Here is a 16,804-nt window from a genome sequence, read left to right on the forward strand (position 1 = left end):
GTGCATACAATTTTCAGCCTTATTTTGCTCACACACAAATCATTCTAAAAAATATTTGTAACGGTGTAAAATAATAATAATAATAATTTTTAAAAAAGAAAGAAAATTTGTTCTTGAAGTGCTCTTTGTAGTGCAGTTAGGAGTAGCAGTTACGAAAGAGGCAGGGTTACACATGTCTTTGAGGAAGCACATGTTCCTCTTTGCCCTTCTGGACTAAAACCTGTCATGCAATATAGATGATTCACTGCTAAATAAGTACAAAATTGTGTTAAAAAGCCATGTTCTGGCATAACTGCTTCCAGCAAAATTAAAATATTACTAGCCTGCCGGTATATTGTGCAGTCACACATAATGTTGTATGCTGTAATGTACTAGGCTGTTCCTCTTTATTCAAATTCACCTGCATTTCAAAACATCAAACTCGTTCATCCTACCTCTACTCTCCCACCACTTTAACAGATAGAGAGGCTCCTGCAGAGATAGATTATCCAGGCTTTGGGCGTTAATGTTCACTGAGCCGCGAGTGATCTCAAGGGTCATCGCTCCAGCTGAAGAGTAGGTTCAGGCCTGCAAAAGTAGGCCAGGCACGAACTGTTCCATCTGTTTTACCGTATTTAGGGTTGCTCTGCCAGTCCTATTTTGAGGTCACGGAGAAAAGGAAAAGAGAGTTGAAGAGAAGAAAAAAAAAAGCCTACCAGAACTGGAATCACTTTAAGTGTTGGGATGCGGCTCCTTGTGTATTCATCCAAGGCACGTCTGGAGTGCAGTGGCTGCACAGCCTGAAGGACAGCCGCAATTGTTTATCGGTTAATGACTTCTCTCCCCTTGTGGGACGTTTGCCGCCTTAGCTGCTCCCAGGCCACATTAAAGCTTCCTCACTCTCTGAAGCCTCATCAAAGATGGAGACACACACACACACACTCACTCTTAACGCTTAGACACACTCAATATCTGTCTGCCCTTGTGAGTCAGAGCAGCAAGGGCTGTTTCTTTGTCAAGCTGGAACACTAACACCTGTTGGAATTGCTTGTCAGGTGTGGATTTGGGTCAGGATTTTAGAAGTTTTCCTCACAGTTACAGCTTGCCATTTAATAATTCGAGAAAAAAAGACACGAGGATCATTAAATTACAAGTGCTTAAGGATAACCTTAGTCCCTGATGTCAACCCTTGATTGATTACTATGTTAGTTTATTATTTTATTTTTTATTTTTTCGCAAAATCATCCCTAATATCGTACACTGTAAAGCTGCCTCTGCTCAGTAGTGCTTCCTATTTGTGGGAGGATAAGTGAGTTCGCACCATTTCGCCTGAGACCTGCCCGCAAGCACACACTTCCCTCTTGCACCCAATCTTCTCCAACAGCCCTGTAATTGCTGTGAATGATGGGTCTTCAGCCACTATTGTTTATCAATATCCCCGTCTAGCACTTTGATCACAGTATTTATCTTCTTTAACCCTCTGCATGCAGCAGTCCACTGACCGCTTTCTGAAGCGGCGGTCAAATGCGGCTAGGTTAACAGCTAGCTGGGGTAGTAATTGGCAAGCGGGGCAGAGATGTAGGTGTGGAGCAGGATTCCTAAGTGGCTGTCTGGTCATGAGGACCGGCGGCACACGCAGAAATGAATGTGGTAATTATGCTGCACTGTGGGCCACAGCACCATGATGAATATTATCACTTAATTATGGGGCTTACTATTCCCAGCATGCAGCTACCCTCACTATGGCCGTCCTGCTTTGTGTGTGTGTGTGTGTGTGTGTGTGTTATGGGCAGTTATGTGCTTTACTACACCAGAATTGACTATACCCCATAGGCCATTGTGTTTGTGTGTCTTTGTGTGAGAGATTGAGAGTGTGTTAACTGTGTTCTTGATAGTCCCTTTTCCCCATGGTTGTCATTATGCTGTAAAAATCCCAGAGGCATAAAGACATTATGTAAGCCTCGCTAATGGATTCTATTTTATGCGATCAATGACTTTTAATTGCACTGATGTAAATGTATTGTAAACGAGCTCTCCACAGGGACCTGTCAATCACAACATCTTCATACCTCAGTAATGATCAGTTAGCTAGAGCTATGCCTGAGTATCCCTCATTTTTTCCGTTCTTTAGGACAACTACACTTTCGCCCAGCCGGGGATCCAGAGGAAAGTGAAAGCTCTGGAGGAGCTGGTGAGCCGAATCGATGGTAAGTGCTGTCAGTCTGTCTCTGCCTCTGTCTGTCTCTTGTCCTTTTCCTTTTACTCGTCTCCTTCATCATCCATGTGTTTTTCAATTATAGTACGTTTTGTTTACAGAAAACAAAATCGTCAAGATCGGTTTACAAGTTAAAAAAATGGCCAATGGAATTTTGTGAAATATCCCATGATCCAATTACTGTCTCAGTTGATCGTACTGTTGAGAAATTTCATGCTTCCTTAAAGTGATAATAAGAAAAGCGAGAACAAGAAGCACAGTAGCGTGTCTCATTTCTTTAGTAATAGAGACACCGTTGATCAAACCAGCCTACTAACAAATCCTGCGAGCAGCAAAGTGACACGAGCAGCTGTTCTCGACCCCAAGAAGCCGTGCCCGAGACCGGCACACATCCTCCTGTCTCCGTAGATATTTGTAGATTTAGTGGAAAAGTACATGAACAGGCACCTCACATCAGACACCTTTGGTTTCTGGTCAGATGTTTTTCTATGTTTATTATGCAGCCTGTGGATATAAAATAACAACGCAGTCCTGGTTGGCTGAGCGCTAACTGTACTTGCTGTCGCTATGGTTACCACACAAGAGACACAAGAGGTGTATGAAAAGCTGCGCTGGGCAGAAATCCTGACTTTTCTTCAGGGAAGCAGAGGAGAGACAGGTGGAGCACGGAGAGATCTGCCTGGCGTGTCTAAAGCCATTAAAGCTGTGGTCAGAACGTGTTTTTTGGGCAACAGCGCTCTACTGAGTATACTACTATACAGTCAAGCAACCTACAGTCCAGAGTGAATAAAGTGGTGCGGGAAAGATTGAAGGTCACAATGTGGAAATGTTTAGCGGAAAAAATCTGACAAGTGAGATTCCTGGGATGCGAAGTGGGAAAACTTTTTTTCTAAATACTTCCTATAATATGCACCTGCTGTGGTATTTACCGCTCTTCTCCCTATCTTCTAATCTACTTATATGGCATATTATAGATATCAGATTAGTAGTGCGTATGCATCGAATAATACAGTGATGACGCTAAAATCCGTGTCTATTTATATGGTTTCTTCAAATCCGATAATGCTTTCCATTTGAAAGATATCCTCGCTTTATAATGCGCTGTCCACAACAATCTAGCACCAGCTGAAATCAGATGTCTATATATAATTGCGCTCGATAGCAAATCCCCCCGAAATAAAAAAAGCCTCCTATTGCTTCCTGTCATTCTGCTGACTACACATAAGCTGCCTCCCCGAACTCGCCAGGTTTACCGCCTCTTTTTTTTTCTTTTCCTCTCCACGTTTCTTGCCCTCTCTCCTTCAGCCTGAGTGTCAGACTCAATCAGTGCTGCAGTGGTTTGGCCTTTGCAGAGAGCGCTGCTACCCCGCTGGGGAAAAGCCGAAGTCACTGGAGCATAAGGCCCGCTCATTACTTTCTATTAGGTGGCCATAATCAGAATTGAATGGCCACTTCTCAGAGACAGACCCTGCTCCTGCGCTTCAGCACCCGGGCCTGTCTGCTCAGCCTGCATTCAGCTCACTGATGCTTTTCATTCTGGGAGAAAAGAAGCCAGAGAAATTTGAATGCTTTCCTGCTATTCTCACGGCCTTGCAGCTATTTCTCCCTTCTGTGTGTACACATAACAGTGTGCATTTTCACCAGTTTTTCCTCATGGTGTGATTTTCCTTTCAGCTCCTTTTTTTCTTCCTTCTCACAATAGAAATTCTGTTTGTGTTGGATGCTGTATGCGTGCCTTAAATTAGGCTGACCCTGTTTCTAAGTGAGAGATGTTCGTTGGTGTTCAGCTGTCCGTCATCATTGCTTGGTTGCAGAAGCAGAAGATTTTCAAGCAGGAAGTAACCCTGTTAACTGCTGAACAGATCTTTGGTTCAGGAATGGTTAGCTTTTATTTTTGTGTCAGCGATTAATTATATTAAAGCTACTATTGAGCAAATTCACCAGAGTCATCAACAGTCAGATGTAAGGGTTATGGGTGAAGGTCATGCTTGTTTTCTTGACCTGTTCTAACATTGCTTTTAACTTTTTTTGTTTATCAGGTTTGCTCTCACCATATTAAAGGTTTTCTCTAGCCATTCACAGAAGAACAACTGACTATTTGTTGCTTTTTAAAGAAACTATAATAATAATAATAATAATAATAATAATAAGTATTATTATTATTATTATTATTATTATTAAATTAATTAATTAAGTAATTAATTAGTTTAACATTTAAAGTTAGAATTTATACTATTTCATATATATTCCTCAATTTAATACATCCAAGAAACTTTTTTTCTTTTAATTAAAATTAAAATATAAAGTAGAATCTTATATACAGAGAGAATGCACAGTAACATACATGAAATTTCTTTAAAAAATAATGTTAAGCACCGATGCTTCTGTGTCATTAATGCTAATGAACACCAAGTCGTTTAAAAAGTAATAATTTTTATGTACAAACTTAATTCTTGCATCATATGGGCATCATATGTAACCTAACTAACAGCTGTTATTTATAAATTAACAGCTGTTCATTTCTAGGCTCAGACTGTAGTGTAATGTCACTAGTGTACTGCCTGTTTAAGCACGCTTTCAGTTTTCGATACTTTATTTTATCATCACGTTAGGCCAGAGACCCAGTCGGTATTGTAATTCAGCTTAGGAGATGTTTACCAGCCTTGCTTGGCTTAGTCTGGAGAAATGGTTTGTTGACACTCAAGGATGCTTTATGTGATTCACCAGCATCCAGCTGTTGTTAAAGCCTGAAATGCCATAGTAAATGTCCAGCTGCTGGATTGCACAAGGTCATTCATCCAGGGCAGTTTTGTGATATCTTAAAAAACAGGGCTTAGCTTCCTGACATGTTTGTGAAACTATATAGTATGTTATAACCCATGTCAAATAAAACACAACAGCGCATGCTGTTATAGGAAAATAATCAATGACACAGTGGTGTGAGAGAGCAGCCAGAGTGATGCTGAGCTCCTGTTCTCATCCAAGTGATTATTTGACTATAACAATGTGTCCTTATGTTTTATTCCACTATAATTAATTGTTAAACTACACATATTTGAATCTGAATACAATTAATGCCCTGTAATCATGTTATAAGAGTGTAAGAAAAATAAAACGATCCAGGCTATTAATGAAGAAGAAGTTTATTGCGGTGTAGCAGTGACAAAATACACGAACTTTGGTTTCGTCAGAGTCAAAAAGGACGAGGGACAAATCCTGCGCAAACATTTTATACAGCGTTTCCTGTGTGTAATTTATATGACTTTCACTTTAAATTTTAATTAAGTGTAAGAACTGAGTATCACCCAAATGGGCGGATGATACTGTCGTCTAGCCGGATGTCTTTAAATGGTAATCACTGTCACGTACACCTTGGATGGGGTGTTATCACCCAAATGTTAGGGCCATGCTAAATGGTGATTACGCTCACATATACCCTTTGTTTAGTGATGGTCCTTGATGTCCTGCTGCCGCTCCCATATCGATAATTGATTTGATTCAGTGTTCTAAATGTTTGGTAAGGCTGCTTTGAGAAAGTGTTCATTGTTAAAAGTACTACATAAACTGAATTTAATTGAATTAAATATATTATATTCTATGACATATAAGCCTTTTTGGGAATAAGCTCTTTCTGTACAGTGGAATGGAATCTGGGTTGAGGCAGTCTGTAGTTTCTACAGCTATAAGAGCAGTCACTCCCTCAGTGTTGAAGTTCACTTGTCAACACTCCCCTCATCTTTTTTTTTCTTTAGCCGCTTTATTTGATCTCTCCTAATCAAATCTAATTTGACCGAGTCAGATTGGGTGGGGATTTCTGGTCCTCATCAGGTAATCATTCCACTTGATTTAGTCCTGCGAGTCAGAGAACTGTGGTACCTTACATATCAACTCTGTTCACTCCAGAGAGAATTCCAGCAGGTCTGGCTTGCGTTGGCGTTCCGGGTAAGATTCTTTCCTTGTCTCTCCTGCTTTCCTGCAGAGCCGTACACATTCAGAGAGAAGTTAATGGAGTGAGGTCAAAAGGCACTTATCCCTGAAGTTGTTGCCTGTAAGCATTCATTTCTATCCCTCCCTCTAGCCCTCTTTCCCGTCATCCCATCATCCGTCCTTCCATTCTCGCCCAAGGCTGTATCCTGCACTTTGTGTGTTGCCTCTGCAGCACAAAGCACATAGGCTGAGACTGAATGGCTGTTTCTCAGCAGAGTTGTTCTTTTGGCTATTTGTCCTTAATAAGGCCACTTTTTAGTCACTCATTATTTCCAGATTGCTCCGTTGTAACGGCAGCCAGCGTCTGCTTTAATCGTCGCATCCCGCTCTGTACTGTAGTGGAGTAAATCAATCAAGCAATCACGTTTTCCCCTCAACTTTTAACTTTTTCACAAAGAGAGCATCCCCACGGAGGGTAGACGAATGCATTAACACTGCTTCCCTTTCACCAGCTCTAATGAAGCAGGGGCTAACAGCCTGAGGCTATGTGAGCTTGTTGAGGCCATGAGACTCTGATTATGGTCAGTGCTTGAAGCCCTTGATGTGCAAGCACACACACACAGTTACGGACACCCACATCCATCACCATATGCCTGTATTCTGTCAGGTGAAGGTGGAGCGTGTTGGTCAAGCCCGACATGGCAGCCTCTGCCCATGGGCACCTGCGGGATGTCACAGACGGCAAAACGAGAGGTCCGTAATATCTCCTTTCCTGCTTTGCACCTCTTTCCCTCGCTTTGTTCCACCTCTCTCACTGAACACTGACGCACACAGCTGTTCAGCCGCAGATGCGTGGCTCAGATGCTGACACCACACTTTCTAATAGCCCTGGCACCTGTCTCCGAGTGAGAGGAAATGCAGTCAGGTGTTTTGGTACAGGAAAATGAGAACCTAACCAACTTCCCAGGCTTGCATAGTCTCTTGTTGCTCCATATTCGAGACCATTCAGTTTGCAACTTGGTGCTGATTAAGAAGTTAAGGTAAATTGGAGCCATTGGGAAATATTGAAATAAACACGTCACTCTTTTGCATGTGTGTCATACAGCACCCCCCTCTGCTCTAGGAAGCTACCCCACCTAGGACACTTCGTTGTCATCATTTCTTGCGTAATTACATCGTTTCCTTTTGTGAAGGTAAATCAAAATGCATATCAGGACACTTCGTCTGTACAGTGCTGCACAGTCGAGCCGTTTCTCGTGCCTACTGCATTTAGGTTTTGTCTGAGAGGTGCTTGAACAGAATTGATATTATAAAATGGCAGTGATTACTATGCAAGTAAATTGTACCCATTTGCAAACTACTTCTCCATCTTGAAGCAGTTTGCAGCTCCGAATTTTGCCTTGATTGTGGCAAAACTGAGGTTAGTTTCAGAGCAAGTGCAACAGTCCTGCATCCTAAAAAACGTAGAAATTTATAGACTGGTTTTTCAGTTGTGGATTACACTCGGAATATATCAAAATCGATAAAATGTTCTGGAAATGTTAGAGGTGGCCTTCTAAAACACTGAAGTTACGTGATTGTTTTTTTAAAAAAAAGTATATATATGTATTTTCATAAGGTTATTTGGTGCTTTGTCTGGTCTGGAGGCAGGTTGGGATATAAACTGCATGAAACTTAACCAGTCGCTTGCCTCTAACAGTGACTGAGCTCTTGACCTTCTATTATTCCAGTGATATTGACAGATGAGTCATTCCAAGTTTAAGCTTCTGTGAGCAACAGTTGTGTACTGCACTTTTGGAAAATGTCCTGAGGAGAAAAAAAATGCTGAAATGTGCAACACAGTGCTTCACAGATCATTTAATATTCACTTTGCAGATCTAACTTTTCCTCTGACATGTCTCGCTTTATTGTGATCCAGGACAAAGCAGGCCAAGTGTAGTGCACAGAGCAGCAGCTGATTAAAAGGCTGTCTCCGTAGTCCCTGTCAGAGTCGCTACATCCGTGGTGAGTCACGCTTGGAAGGAATTTAAGGTCGTGTTTGAAATTCGGACCCTCCCGAGGTTAAAGATTCACTCCGCTTTGCCCTCCGTCGGTTGGATCTGTTTGCTCAGAGCACTGTTTCCAGAGAGGTCATCCACTCTTCTGTAGCTCTTTCCCCTGCTGATACTGCTATAACAGAGCGCCTGGTGTACAATGGAGGCGTTGTGCAGATTTACAACACTCACTGAATTATACATTGCGAGAGGATTGGCAGGAGGAGGCCATTTGCAGTGTGAAAGGTGGACTTTAATGTGTGCGTATGATCTTTTCCTTCCCTTGTAAAGGATATAGAAAAGATTTATAGAATAGATACATAGAGCCATAGAGTCTTGCCTGCATTCCGAGGGGGATTAAATGTCTACCTGAGACGTTTAAAGATCCCTCTCTTTCAGATATTGGGGCCCCTGAGGGTCCGGGGGTCGAGATTTGACCATATGAATAGGTAAAAGTTTTTAAAGGTATACTGTGTTAGTTTATACCACAGTGAATTCTCAAATCTCATTGGACAGAAGGTTCTGATTCAGATTAACACCTCAGAGAGTAGCGCAGGCTGCAAGGTTCATGCGCTCATTCTTATACTGTATGTTAGCACTTTGATAGAATTACAGCTGAGGACCTAAAAGATCAAAATCAATAATAAATAATAAAAAAATGTAAAAATATATTCAGCAATCCAGTAAAGCTTGAGGAAAGCAAATGTTCTTTTAAGGTTTCCATCATTGGGGAGTCTTTGGAATAGAGGATTTTTGGAGTTTGCTGTTTCTTATTAACAAGACAGCTTGTCTTTTTCATATTATTATCAAAATTTCGAAGAGAGTGAAAGAACAAAAGAGTAGCTGTTTGTAGCTGATGTAATACATTCATTTATTACAGCGGTGGCTCAAGCGGTTAAGGCTCTGGGAGCTTGATCGGAGGATCAGGGTGCAAGCCCCAGCAATTGATCAAGGCCCGTAAAACCCGGGTCCAGGGGTGCTGTATCATATATATCATGCCCCAAATGTCCTCAGCTGGGATATGAGAAGAAAAGAATTTCATTGTGCTGTAATGTATGTGAGTTTTCGTGCCCTCAGGCTCTCATGTAAGAGATATTTGTATCATGGACTCATGGACAAAATTGTATATGTACACACTGTTAAAAATACAATACAACACAATCAATCGCTCTGCTTTATACCAAGCTGCACTACGTCGACTCGTCATTGATTATTTTTCTGTTCCAGAGCATCCTGTAGTGTCTTATTCCTTACAAAACTCCATGAACATGTCAAAATACACAAACCCTTTTCTATTACAACAATTCTGCCACAACTACCAGGAAATGAGCAGTTATTATTAATGCACTGGTATCTGTTTTACCCTAAAAGTGAACAGCAGCTTCTGCCATGTGTTACATTACTATAAATTTATAGTAAGGAAGTACCCTAAATTTCCATATGCTATATACTGTTCACTGAAGGACATTGAGTTTTTTTAGACTTAAGGGAAAGAGCTGCTTTTTTATTCCTGAGCTGATGGATTGCTTGTATTTTAGTATAGATGGCTGTCTCTTAAGGGAACCATAAGGCAGATGGCTTTCTGGGCGCTCACTGTGTACTACTAAGCTTATCGCTATTGTGCGTCGCCACAGGCAGACTCATCAGGTTTTGCACAGTGTGCGTTTTGCAAGTACCATTCGGAGACTCTATATATCATAACTTAAAACGAGGAGCCAGTGGAATCTTTCAGGGCTTTCTGCTACATGGCGTCATTATCAAGGCAATAAAAGGCAAATATCTATCCATGTAATGTAGTTTCCTAGAAAAGCAGTGCCGCTGGAATTAACCTTCAGCTTGCTCTCTTAAAAATGTGTCTGGTGCAAATTTTTACCTCCTCTCACCTCCTCATCTGTAGCTCGTGTGCGGATCGACATCAATCTGTTGTATCTTGTAAATATATGTGACCCATCTCTAGGGTGTTTACTGATAAATTTTCTCTCCTGGCTTCATCATGATCTCTTGTCTGACTTGTGGCTTTTGCCGCCCCTAACCACTCACACACACACACAAAGCTGGAAAAGGTTGATGGTGAGATCACACCAGATCACCCTTTCAAACAGCCATATCGATTTTTTCCTCACCAGTGCGCCATTTTAATCCGGCTGCCAATTTCCTTCCGGTGACTCTATCTTAAGTTTTAATGAACTGCCTGCACCTCAAAAGCGCCTGGAGTTCTTTCATAAGCCTTTCAAACTCAAACTGTTGTATTGAAAGTGAAGTTTCCATTTCCTCGCCCTGCGTTTTAATAAAATGTAGGTGTGAATTACCCTGTGTAGACTCCCATAGCTCAGATCCAATTAAAAAATATCTTAACATATAGATCTCTGCTGGAGGAACGGACTAGAATAATCCCTGCGTGCGTGACTTTTGTTGACTTGGACGCCTTGACATTTTGTATTATTTTTCATGTCGCTGCAAAGGCTACAAAGGGTCAAGCGGACTTCTTAAACTGTTAAGGATAAAGCAGTCGCTGCTAATATAGATACGCTTGTGATCATTTTTATGCAGTTATCCAATCAGCTAATCAAATGGGAGCAGCACAATGCAAAATATCTTGTAGATACCAAGAGCTTCAGGAAATCATCAGAACGGGGGAGAAAGTGTGAGCTCTGTGACGTGTGCCATTCATGGTTGCTGATGTCCTGAATATTTCAGTCTTGAGAGTTTAGCATTGAAATCACTGAGTGAGAGAAAGTTCTGTGAGTAGAAACACCCTTGGGGTGGGGGTTGTGATAGCTGATCAGAAGGGTGTGAGTTCAGATCCCAGGTCCACCAAGCTGCTTCTCGCTGGGGCCTTGAGCAAAGCCCTTAACTTTGAATTGCTCAGTTGTTTTAAATGCCAAATCCCAGAAATGTAAATTGGTGTTGATTAAAGAGATCAGGGGAAAATTGCCAAACTGGTCTGAACCAACAGGAAGTCTATAGAAACTCAATCACTCTTTGCAACCGTGGTGATCTGAACAGCATCTCAGAACACACAACACATTAAAACCAGAGGTGGTTGAGCTACAAGAGCAGAAGGCCACAATTAGGTTCTGCTCCTATCAGCTAAGAACAAGTACCTGAGGTTATCAAGTGCACAGACAATTTTGCAAATTTTTCATGCATTCATCAGGTAAAGGATATCTCGAGATATGTTCAGGATCTTCAGATGAATTTATTTAGACCTTAAAACTACAGATAGAGTACTGCTTGCTTGTGTGGGTTGCTATAAATGTCTGAAACAGTGTTTTAAGTTTATAGGTTTGGCCTCTCGCTTATGAGTGAAGTCTCTGGAACTTAGCAAATGGGAGATGGGGAGCTCAGCTGGATGTGACCTTCATGGGCGACTACCAAGATTATTAAGACAGAAGATAGGGAGAGAGTTAGAGCCCCGGGCATTAAATGAGTAAAACGTTTTATGAAGCTTCAGTAAAGGCATGCCACTTCATCCTTGTTTATTTTTTACTCTAGAGTAGAATGGATTAGCTTGTATAGTATAAGTGTAAGCATATTACACATCATAATCACAATTCACCACATTTCTCTTCCTGGAACACCAAGCTCCTACCTCTATGCCTTTAAAGTGAGTTTGCGTCTGCCCTGTGCTACTCCTCCCACCATGCACTGGGCTCTGACCTACGCTAGCTGGCGAGTAGAGCAAGATCAATGTCCATGCTCCCTGCTCCTGATAAGCTGCAGATTCATTGCTTTTCAGCAGCCGCTGTCATCTTTCAGCGCCTTTAACAGTGGGGCGGGCCTGGAAATGAAAACGCTGCTCCAATTAAAATCAACACATCGGGGATAGCACATCACTGAATAAATAAGGACGATGAATCAAACAAGCAGTCACCTTCAGTATGGTGAGGACAGCAGACGACAAAGTCACTTCTCTCCTTCCGGGCAAATTTAATTTTTTTTTTATTTTGCATAAAGAAAGCCTTTTATAAAGGTGAAGCCAGGCTTCCTTGAACACAATTATCTGCTGAATCATTAAAACATTTCACATTTACGCTGTAGCTCTCTGCGCGCAGTGAGACATAAATGTTCCTGACAGCAGGCAGTAAATGTTTGTAAGATTTTAGCACATTGTTCTCTGCAGTGTGCTTGCCTTGCCCGAATTCTGTACTGCATTTTGTGTAGGTAGAAATTGAGCTGGTCACTTATAACACTGCTGCACTGAACAGATCTAATGCAAACTCTGTGTGTCCAGTGTGTTACCATCACAGTCTGTGGAGCTTCAGAGATATGAGTAGTGGCATACTAGTCAAAAATCAACATAAATCATCTTGAAATGAAACCCAGCATATTACATTAGACATTAAAACCTCATTTCTGTGTGTGTGTGTGTGTGTTCTCTGTGTTCTCACTAGACATTTTGTAAGCCTGAGATAGAAATGTGATGAATCTTAAATATTTTTTGTGAAAATAAATAGAATATTCCCTTCCCTTTCTCCAACTCCCTTCCCTTCCTTTCCCTTGCCTTCTTGTCCATGTCCCTGTCTTTGTCCCTGTCCCTGTCTTTTCCTTTCGCTTACTATACCTGCCCCTGCCCCTTCCCTTCCCTTCCCTTCCCTTCCCTTCCCTTCCCTTTTCTCTCCATTTCCATTTCCATTTCCATTTCCATTTCCATTTCCATTTCCATCTCCCTTCCCTTCCCTTCCCTTCTCTCTCCCTCTCCCTCTTTCTGTCTCTCTTTAATTTTTGCTCCTCTGCAGACTTTTCTGATACACTTCCACTATTCGCACTGTATTGCTCTTTCTCACAGGTGTTTTTTTGTTGTAGCTTATTGATTATTCCAGAAATTTCGAAAATCCAGCTCACAGTGTAAGATTTTAGCATAATTAATAGTGTGTTATAATAGGAGTGTGTGTGTGTGTGTGTGTGTGTGTGCGCATAACCAGACTCTACAGAATGATGTAATTAAACAAACAAAAACAGAAGCAAAACCGAGTGAAGTGACATGGTGCGAGCATGCTGCAGCTGTAAGTAATAAGTAGAAAAGATCTGGACTGCTGCATGGTGTTTCTTCCACGAGCTGTTGCCCTTCTTCCTCATTTTCGAAATCCAAATATTCATCTAACATTGCACACTTTTAACATAATCAAGAGTGTGTTATAATGAGAAGCTGTTGATGAGAGCCCACAAGCACTGCGCACGGCTTCTGCAAGCAAACTCCCCCAAATTTGCACATTGTTTTTTTTTTCCTTATCTCCTCTGTTTTGCATGAATACGCCGGAGTTCATCAGCATGTAGATTGCTAAAGGTAAATTTATGGAAATGAAGGCACAGCATGGTTTTGCTTTATTCATATGAGGCTGGAGTTTGTTAATGTTGCTTAGGAGCACACATTAACATTTTAAGCATCGTGAGAAATGAAGTGGGATCACTGTAACGAGGACGGACCAAGAGTCTCTCAGGCTTGACACTTTATCATGAGTACATTCATTTAGATACGTTTTGCATGCTCATACAAGTGGTGTGTCACGCTAATAGCCCGGGTTCAAGTTGATGGGGGATCAAGTTTGTGAGTTACCCATTTTTTTTTATTTAAACCTTTTTGCAGATGTCTCCTTAGCAGCTGCTGTTTATTTTGATTCGGAGGAAACCACTGACAGTAGTGTTATGAACTGTCTATACACTGTCAGGTGCTCATTGTGGATAATTACTATTATACACCAGAATAAATAACTATAACGCATCGATTTTGGGCGACTAAATAACTAATTCATAGAAGAAACAGAAATTCTCTACTCGGGGAATGTATTGCAACATTCACACAGCAGGCAAAAGTGATCTTTTTCTACGAACCATACATGCCTGTCATTGAGAACAGTAAAAAATGACATTTTCACTTCCGATTTTTTTGTGCCACTTCATATGCCTCGTTGAAATCCGATAGTGTCTAATACATAGCAATGAGACCAGAATTCATGTGACATTCCAACTCGACATTCATCATAATTATGTGCTGTTGAAAAAGAAAGACGGAGGATAACAGTGGAGGAGGAGTTCAGTGACAGGATGGAGAGGGAACAGACCTCAGAAACATTTGTTGCTGTAATTAGAAGGCACATATCGCATCCAGCTTCATGTCTGAAGTGCTCTCAAAAGAAATGTGTGCACATGGCCGATAGAGAAGTTTAAAGGAACTCCAAAGGAAATTTGAAGAAACCAAAGATGTGGCTGTGGCAGAATTACATGCTTTATTTACAATGAGATCATATGAACTCATCAGTTTAGGATCTGTTCAGACTAATGGCAGATATACACCAATCAGGTATAACATTATGACCACCTGCCTAATATTGTGTTGGTCCTCCTTTTGCTCCCATAAAATCTATGACCTGTCAAGGCATGGACTCTATTAGATCCCTGAAGGTCTGCTGTGGTATCTGGCACCAAAATATTAGGACTTGTTTGTCCAGCACATCCCACACATGCTCGATTGGACTGAGATCTGGGACATTTGGAGGCCAAGTCAACACCTCAAACTCGTTGTGCTCATCAAACCAAACCTGAACCATTTTTGCTTCGTGGCACGGTGCATTATCCTGCTGAAAGAGGCCACAGTCATCAGGGAATAACGTTTCCATGAAAAGGTGTACAGCTTAGGTAGGTGGTACGTGTCAAAGTAACATCCACATGGATGGCAGGACCCAAGGTTTCCCAGCAGAACATTGCCAAAAGCATGACACTGCCTCCTCCGGCTTGCCTACTTCCCATAGTGCATCCTGGTGCCATGTGTTCCCCAGGTCAGCGAAGCTTAACTTTTGGATAACATATAAAGCATCCATCCATTCATCCATTTTCTAGGACAGGGCCTGTCCTACACAGAGTCATAGATAATCTGGAGCTTATCTAAAGGTCTTCAGGCACAAAATGGTGGAGGACACCATGGACAGGGCACACTTACACACCCATTCACAGACTCCGGACAATTCAGAAATGCCAATCAGCCTACAGGGCATGTCTTTGGACTGCGGGAGGGTACCCTGAGGAAACCCCTGTTGCATGTGGGGAACATACAAACTCAGGGCAGAGGCAGAAGTCAACCCCCAACCATAAAGGCGTGAGGCAAATGTGCTAACCAGTAAGTCACATACCAAAGATATAAAACAAAACAGCTAGTATTTCAACAGTATAAAACTACTCCAACAGATATAGACCCGTGCAACCACTGACGACACTCCATGTGCTGCAGGAGAGAGAAATACAGAAAAGAACAAACCATACAACCACACAGAACATTACGACAGACTGGCGTAACACCAGCCTTCTGACATGGTGACAAATGTCATCTCTGCAACCCTGAAGGAGAGACATGCAATATTTCGGTACTGCTAGTGTGTCAGATATTTAGTGCTTGAATCCAGTTACAGTAACACACTCAGAGTTAGCACTAACAAATAGAAACATATCTATAGATTCTCATGCACTGAGAAAAAGGATATGTGCATGATTTAAGAAACAAAAATTATATATATATATATATATATGGAAAAAGGTGCTTACATTTATTCAGTTTCCACTCTCAGCACACTTTCACAAAAACTCAGCAAATCTAAAACAGCTCAACAGAAACCAACCTCTCAGCTTTCAGTCCATGGAGTTCAAGTTCATGCCTTGTCCGAGTTTGTGTGTGTGTGTGTGTTACATGATACACCCTCTCATCCACTCTCTCTCTCATTACGGTCATTACTGAAAGCACAAAGAGTCACTAATAAGTCGACTGGCGGTAATGAGCCCTGCCTCCTCTCCATTCACAGCTGACGCTTGACCACGCTCTGCTCCTGCTGCCACACTTTCCTTTATTTTTACTTCAGCTTCTCTTCTGAAGGGAAGAGAAGTGAAGGTTAAAGTCATAACATTATTACTATGTAATAAACAATGTAGTATAGTAAAATATCTTTAAACTGTTGGCAATAGCAAAAACTGACCAGTTTCCCTAATCACTCGCAACATATATATATATATATATAAAATGATATATATATAATAAAATAAATACAAATCTTAATCTAAATTCTATATATATTTTATATCTTATTAAATTATATATTAATTATTAATTATTTATTAATAATATTAAAATTATATATATATATATATATATATATATATATATATACATATATATATATATATATATATATATATATATATTTATTTATTTATTTATTTATTTTTTATTTTTTTCATCTTGTTTGCTTTTGCTGTTACTTCTGTTTCTATTTGTGCTTCTTCGTTTTTTCTTCATTTTTTTCTTCCGCGCATATTTTCATGCTTCTCCTCCAACAAATTTCAAGCCGCAGCACAAATTTAGCCTACGCTATATACCTGTACATGCTTGTGTTTTTTCTTTTTCTTAAGTTCTTAATATAATTCTTATGAAAGTTTGAATCAAATGATGTGCTCGAGTGTTCAGAAACATCGCACCAGCTGTTTGTCATAGTGAAGTGTACTGACAGCTTTGAGCTAAACTTCTCTGCTTTCCTGAAGGCTTCACCTCTCCTGGTGCTCATCCCTATTTTTGTCTTTCATTCATCTCATCTTTTTTTTTTTTTTCATATGCTGTTATTATTTGATGTGATGGAGATTAATTCTTGCGATCCACAATATGAAATCA

At 40.8% G+C, this 16,804-nt stretch overlaps 1 protein-coding gene across 4 annotated transcripts in view; it reads left to right on the forward strand.

Annotated features, from left to right (window-relative positions):
- tbc1d22a (TBC1 domain family, member 22a) overlaps positions 1-16,804 on the forward strand; it is a 163,497-nt gene that overhangs the window by 104,662 nt on the left and 42,031 nt on the right. For all 4 annotated transcript variants that reach the window (XM_058417224.1, XM_058417226.1, XM_058417225.1 and 1 more), the window contains one exon: positions 2,111-2,186. In XM_058417224.1, the coding sequence (XP_058273207.1) occupies positions 2,111-2,186 (76 nt within the window). The remainder of the gene's footprint in view (positions 1-2,110; positions 2,187-16,804) is intronic.

The sequence above is a fragment of the Hemibagrus wyckioides genome, linkage group LG19 (genome assembly GCF_019097595.1).
Source record: "Hemibagrus wyckioides isolate EC202008001 linkage group LG19, SWU_Hwy_1.0, whole genome shotgun sequence".
Taxonomy (NCBI): Eukaryota; Metazoa; Chordata; class Actinopteri; order Siluriformes; family Bagridae; genus Hemibagrus; species Hemibagrus wyckioides.